Source organism: Histoplasma capsulatum, genomic scaffold, assembly GCF_000149585.1.
Source record: "Histoplasma capsulatum NAm1 scaffold_12 genomic scaffold, whole genome shotgun sequence".
Lineage (NCBI taxonomy): Eukaryota > Fungi > Ascomycota > Eurotiomycetes > Onygenales > Ajellomycetaceae > Histoplasma > Histoplasma mississippiense.
In genome coordinates this window covers 1-7,233 of record NW_001813971.1, presented here as the reverse complement: position 1 = coordinate 7,233, position 7,233 = coordinate 1, and the positions used below count along the sequence as shown (strand labels likewise).

Below are 7,233 nucleotides of genomic sequence, written 5' to 3'. Positions count from 1 at the left end.
ATACTTTTCATAGCGCACCTTCATGTTTCGGATCTTGTCCTTCAGATCAACATTACTACGGTCCTGTAGAACTGCACCATCTGAATGTTCCTTATCCATCAGCTGCAGGATCCTCCATTTTGGCCCATACTCGACAAATAGCTGGAGAAGACGTCTCTCCTCCTCCTCAGACCACATGCGTCGGGGCGGCAGTGGGCTACCATCACGGCGAGTGGTGGCTGGCCTCCGCAGCTGGGTTGCCCTGGGGGGAAGAGATGGTGGAGGTGCTGGTGATGAGTGCAGCTGCTCTGAGGATAAGAGCGGGTCAACACTCTGCTGATGAGACGGCAAATCCAATGAATGTGAGGGTTCTGATGATGATGATGATGATGCTGACTGCATAGAGATATGGTGATCTTTATCCTTGAGGGGTAATGGCTGTTCTGGGGCGTGGTCATCTTCACTATAGAATGACTCGGAGTAGGGCTGGAATAATAATGAAGAAGAACCATCCTCATCATTTAAAGATCCAGTGGGATTGGAGAATGCCGTCTGCTGTCTATGGCCCTGCCTATGGCCCTGCCTATGGCCCTGCCTATGGCCCTGCCTATGGCCCTGCCTATGGCCCTGCCTATGGCCCTGCCTATGGCCCTGTCTAGTCCACTGGGGAGTATCCCTATTGACTCTGACTGACTCTGGAGGAGCCCGGCCATGATGCCTCCATGATCTTTTGATCTTTGAAGAGTCATCTTCAATCAAGGAGTTCAAGGGTCGCTCTCGCTTCCGTGATCCAGCATGGTGTTGCATTTCTACATGCTGGCTTTGACATTCAGATAGCCTCATCGATCCAGGGTGTTTATTTTGATAACTTAGAGCCATAGGTTGAGTCTGCCTGTGTGATGCTGTCTGTTCAGATGAATGCTCACTGTGTTCTACTTCTAGATACACTGGGCTTCTATCCCGACGCTTCCGACTGAGATGTTGACGCGAATGCTTCACCTGTCTCGATATAGGGATCCCGGTAGGTCTATCCAACAGGTGGGGGTGGAATGGACGTCCATTCCATTTAGGGTTAGAAAACCTTAGAAAACCGACCAATCAGAGCAGGGCAGATTGGGCGTACATTCCATTTGGTTTCAGACGTTGAACGTCTAATCAACCACGGAGTCAATTGACTTCAAACTTTGCATGTAGGCCGTAGTGGATATGAAATACAACATATCCAAATCAAAAGCGATAATTCCGCCGGGAAGGGGTTACATTGTGGTGTCAAAGTCAATGAGTTGAGGTGCGATGTTTGATGGGGTAAGCCATCAACCCAACCAGACCCAACTAAATATCTATATTTTCACCCAGGCAACGGAGCGGTGCAAAGCGGTGCAGGATCAACAAAGTAAATAAAAATAGCAAAACATATAAGAAAACTGAAAGGCTTCATTCTGGAGTGATTTTAAACACAGAAAAACAAACATTCACACCAGATCAGATCCGTCAAGTTTCACACAAAGACACTGAATGAAGGAAATATATATATATTCAATGCACAAGACAGACCCATCATCGACATGGAACATCAATTATTTGTCCACTGTGAATCATACCTCATTATCATATGCCGCCGGTGCAAGCACGCTGTGTGGCCAACAGAGATTGAACAGCATCTGAAAGGCAAGGCCCATCAGCTAAAGCATGCGGTGGTTCAGCAGATAAAGGAGAACATTGAACAGTGGGACAATGTGGCTCGAGATACTACACAGTTAACACTGCCCACATACTACACAGTTAACACTGCCCACAATACTGAATGAACCAATCCCGGAACTACCCATTCAAGATGGCTACAGGTGCCAGCGGGATCCCCAGTGCCAGTATGTGGCAGGGAACATGAACACCATGCGCAAGCACTGGCAGAACAAGCACAGCTGGTCGCCATATCCCAGCCGTGGCCGTACAGCGCCACAAAAGCGTACGGCAGCACAGGATGAGGTGGACAGATCATGCCAGAAGGTGCAGTTCCAGCAGGTATTTGCATCGCGCAAGGGCTCCCACTACATACAGATCCAGACTAAGGAGACTACTGAGCACACCGGCACGCCAGACCAGAACAGAGCCAGCCATGTCATTGATGAGCTGGAGCGGTTTGACCGGGAACAGCAACGGCAGACCAGCAATGTCATCCAGGCCGGGGAGCACGATGAAGCCAACCCATGGCTGCGGCGGACCAGATGGCCGGTGTACTTGACCAACATCGCACCCAATGATCTGGTCAACTGCGTGCAGCGGCCCGACGATGACACCACGTGCCCAGATGAACTGGCCGCGAGGGCCATCTGGGAGGCCATGGGTCAGGTTGCCCGTACCAGCCAGCGAGTCATCACACGGCTGGGTCACTTCGTCCGCATCGAGGCCATCCGCACAGAGCGACACCAGACCCGGCACACCCCGTTGCAGGCGTACATGGACGAGGAGAGCATCGCCGAGCACGTGAGGCCATGGCAGCAGATGTTGATGTTTTTCGCCCGAACGCAGGTCGAGCATGAATGGACGAGCCCACAGTACCAGTTCACACCACGGTAGCCACCACAGAGAGAGCCGACCAGCGACACTCCATCAGCCCAGACCCCATGAATGAGCAGATGACTGAGGAAGAAGAAGAGGAGGAGGAGGTGGAGGAGGAGGAGGAGGAGAAGAGACAGAGAGATACCCAGTCAGAAGAAGAAGATAAGTTCAAATTAGTCAAGATTCAGATGGCATGTTTGGATTTTTGCATTGAGCTGCTGAACCAGTGGGTTCAGATGGAGGATTATGAGTGCGCGCTGATAGACACGTTGGCGGTGCTGGGACGGGGGGAGTATGGATGGTGCGACGCGAAGAGCTACCCACCAATATTGTCACGGATCAAGAAGAAGATAAGTTCAAATTAACCAAGATCCAGATGGCATGTTTGGATTTTTGCATTGAGCTGCTGAACCAGCGGGTTCAGGTGGAGGATTATGAGTGCGCGCTGGTAGACGCGTTGGCGGTGCTGGGACGGGGGTTGTATGGATGGTGCGACGCGGAGAGCTACCCACCAATGTTGTCACGGATCATCAAGGTGGCACGGTTCATGGTGGTGCACAAGGCGCTGCGACTGGACGCCAATGCATCCGACATGCTGGCCAGGAACCAAGCAAGCCAGATGGTGGGAGAGTGGGCCGTGGTGAGCCCCATGGAGGAGGCGGATTACACGTTCACAGGCAATCAGAATGAAGGGTAATCAGTGAAGACATCAGAGGCATCCCATCAACAATCAGACAGACATTCCACAAACAGAATGTCCATCAAGGCCGGTTCATCATCACACATCAGCAGCGAGGGCAGAGGGCATTGATGGATGAGGAGGTTTTAGTGGAAGAGGCGCAGAGGTGGAAGGATCAGTGTTTGATATGTGCAAGTGGCAAGCGGGAGTTTGACCATGAGCTGTACCAGTGTCCCCACGAGGAGAGCCAGGAGGCAAAGAGATGGATGATGACAGTGCGGAGCAAGATCAAATACACACAGTATTCCGGGTGCTTCCGATGCGGGATGCCGCAGTCCATATGCAACAGCTGGAAGACACAGAGGCAGTGTCCGTACAGGGGATTTTTGATCCCGACAGTGGCAATGATGATGTATGGGTGTCACAGCAGCTGAGGGAGTTCAATGTGAATGCAGATGATCAGGAGGCGGTGATTGAATTTTTGAGACAGAAGGTTGAGGGGCAGGGCATCGAGCACAACCAGCTGATGGAGATGTTTTGTTGGCTGCGAGGGATATATCAGGAGGCAGAGAGGGGGAAGATCGAGTCAGAGGGTACAGGGGTCAAGTGATATCACAGGTGAGGGGCACCACAGGGGGATGAAAGACGTATATATATATAAAGGCAGGTGAAGCAAGAGACAGAGGGTAAAGGGATATAACATCAAGAGAAAGTAGATCAGGTTCAAAGGATCAGTTTCAAACAGTATCATCCCATATGATAATGGGTCAGGGTCAGGGTTACAAAGAGTGAGGGTAGAGGCTGGGGGGAAGAATGAGGTGGTCAGAGTCAGGGTTAGGGTTGAAAAAGAGTGAGGCTAGAGACAGGGGTGGGCAGTGAGGTCAGAATTGGTTAAATTGAGCACAAACCCGTTAACCCATTGGAAGTCAAACACGTTGGACCCAAACCCGTTGGACGTCGAAGCCGTTGGATGAGCGCATTAACCCGTTGGAAGTCGAACACGCTGGACATTAACCCGTTGGACGTCGAACCCGTCCCAGGAGCGCATTAACCCGATGGAAGTCGAACACGGTGGACCCAAACCCGTTGGATGAACCCATCAACCAGTTGGACGTCAAACCCGTCCCAGGAGCGCATTAACCCGTTGGATGTCGAACCCGTCCAAGGAGCGCATTAACCCGTTGGAAGTCGAACACGCTGGACCCAAACCCGTTGGATGTCGAACCCGTTGGATGAGGAAGTCGAACAGGCTGGACCCAACCCGTTGGACGTCAAACCCGTCCAAGGAGCCCATTCACCCATTGGACCCGAACCCGTTGGATGAACCCATCAACCCGTTGGACGTCGAACCCGTTGGACGATTATATCAGAAGGTAGAGGGGGGGAAGATCGAGTCAGGGGCATAGAGGTCAAATGACATCACAGATGAGAGGCAGATGTTGACGAGCACCACATAGAGATAAAAGATATATGCATATATAAAGATCGATGAAGCAAGAGGAAAAGGAGCAAAAAGAAAGAGGGTAAAGAGATATAATATAGCTAGATCAGGTTCAAAAATATGGGAGTTTTAAAGAGCATTATCCCATACAATAATGGGCCAGGGTTAGGGTTACAAAGAGTGAGGGTAGAGGCTGGGGGGGAGGATGAGGTGGTCAGAGTCAGGGTTAGAGTGAGGGGTGTTCAGGGGTCGAACCCGTTGAACGAACCCGTTAACCCGTTGGACCCAAACCAGTGGGATGAAACCATTTAAAAGTCAAACCCGCTGGACATGCCCGTTGAAGGTTATAGGGTTAGGGTTAAACTATCCAAGTTATACATAGTGCGTGGTCCGACGCGCCCCCGTCCGATTTTCTCCGTCCCTGATTGGCCGCCCGTGCGTGCTCCCGCTCCCGCCTCCGCGTGCCCGCAGTGGCCCGGTCGCGGTCGAGCTCCCTCTTCCCTATCCAACAGGTGGGGGTGGAATGGACGTCCATTCCATTTAGGGTTAGAAAACCTTAGAAAACCGACCAATCAGAGCAGGGCAGATTGGGCGTACATTCCATTTGGTTTCAGACGTTGAACGTCTAATCAACCACGGAGTCAATTGACTTCAAACTTTGCATGTAGGCCGTAGTGGATATGAAATACAACATATCCAAATCAAAAGCGATAATTCCGCCGGGAAGGGGTTAAATTTTAGTGTCAAAGTCAATGAGTTGAGGTGCGATGTTTGATGGGGTAAGCCATCAACCCAACCAGACCCAACTAAATATATATATTTTCACCCCAGGCAACGGAGCGGCGCAAAGCGGTGCAAGATCAACAAAGTAAATAAAAATAGCAAAATATATAAAAAAACGGAAAGGCTTCATTCTGGAGTGATTTTAATCACAGAAAAACAAACATTAGTCGAACACGCTGGACCCAAACCCGTTGGACGTCAAACCCGTCCAAGGAGCCCATTCACCCATTGGACCCGAACCCGTTGGATGAACCCATCAACCCGTTGGAAGTCGAGCACGCTGGACGATTATATCAGAAGGTAGAGGGGGGGGTTCAAAAATATTGGAGTTTTAAAGAGCATTATCCCATACAATAATGGGGCCAGGGTTAGGGTTACAAAGAGTGAGGGTAGAGGCTGGGGTGGAGGATGAGGTGGTCAGAGTCAGGGTTAGAGTGAGGGGTGTTCAGGGAGGTCAAGGTCAGGGTAACCCATTGGAAGTCAAACCCGTTGGACCCAAACCCGTTGGACGTCGAAGCCGTTGGATGAGCGCATTAACCCGTTGGACGTCAAACCCGTTGGACGTCAAACCCGTTGGACGTCAAACCCGTTGGATGAGGAAGTCGAACACGCTGGACCCAAACCCGTTGGACGTCAAACCCGTTGGACGTCAAACCCGTCCCAGGAGCGCATTAACCCGTTGGGAGTTGAACACGCTGGACCCAACCCGTTGGACGTCGAACCCGTCCCAGGAGCGCATTAACCCGTTGGGAGTTGAACACGCTGGACCCAAACCCGTTGGATGTCGAACCCGTTGGATGAGGAAGTCGAACACGCTGGACCCAACCCGTTGGACGTCAAACCGGTTGGACGTCAAACCCGTCCAGGAGCGCATTAACCCGTTGGGAGTTGAACACGCTGGACCCAAACCCGTTGGACGTCAAACCCGTCCCAGGAGCGCATTAACCCGTTGGACCCGAACCCGTTGGATGAACCCATCAACCCGTTGGACGTCGAACCGGTTGGATGAGGAAGTCGAACACGCTGGACCCAACCCGTTGGACGTCAAACCCGTCCCAGGAGCGCATTAACAGGTTGGACGTCGAACCCGTCCCAGGAGCGCATTAACCCGTTGGGAGTTGAACACGCTGGACCCAAACCCGTTGGATGTCGAACCCGTCCAAGGAGCGCATTAACCCGTTGGAAGTCGAACACGCTGGACACAAACCCGTTGAACGTCAAACCCGTTGGACGTCGAACCCGTCCAAGGAGCGCATTAACCCGTTGGAAGTCGAACACGCTGGACACAAACCCGTTGAACGTCAAACCCGTTGGACGTCAAACCCGTCCCAGGAGCGCATTAACCCGTCGGGAGTCGAACACGCTGGACCCAAACGCGTTGGATGTCGAACCCGTCCAAGGAGCGCATTAACCCGTTGGAAGTCGAACACGCTGGACACAAACCCGTTGAACGTCAAACCCGTTGGACGTCAAACCCGTCCCAGGAGCGCATTAAACCCCGTTGGGAGTTTGAACACGCTGGACCCAAACCCGTTGTACGTTTAAACCCGTTGGGACGTCAAAACCCGTTGGACGTCAAACCCCGTTGGATGAGGAAGTCGAACACGCTGGACCCCAACCCCGTTGGACGTCAAACCCGTTGGATGAGGGAGTCGAACACGCTGGACCCAACCCCGTTGGGACGTCGAACCCATCCTAGGAGCGCATTAACCCCATTTGGAGCCCAACTCGGTGGGACGCCCAAACCCGGTCCCAAGAAGCGCATATAACCCCATTGGAACCCGAACCCCGT

General features: G+C 52.2%; 2 protein-coding genes across 2 annotated transcripts; one reads left to right on the top strand and one right to left on the bottom strand.

Moving 5' to 3' along the window:
• Positions 1 to 41: 41 nt before the first annotated feature.
• On the bottom strand, positions 42 to 786 carry HCAG_08575 (predicted protein; the record flags this gene model as incomplete). Its single annotated transcript, XM_001536204.1, has 2 exons — positions 42 to 63; positions 131 to 786. The coding sequence occupies 2 exons, from the start codon at positions 784 to 786 to the stop codon at positions 42 to 44; spliced, it is 678 nt and encodes a 225-aa protein (XP_001536254.1).
• A 1,077-nt stretch (positions 787 to 1,863) lies between these two features.
• On the top strand, positions 1,864 to 3,827 carry HCAG_08574 (predicted protein; the record flags this gene model as incomplete). The annotated part of the gene is made up of 4 exons (XM_001536203.1): positions 1,864 to 2,463; positions 2,529 to 2,830; positions 2,991 to 3,178; positions 3,448 to 3,827. The coding sequence occupies 4 exons, from the start codon at positions 1,864 to 1,866 to the stop codon at positions 3,825 to 3,827; spliced, it is 1,470 nt and encodes a 489-aa protein (XP_001536253.1).
• Positions 3,828 to 7,233: the final 3,406 nt, after the last annotated feature.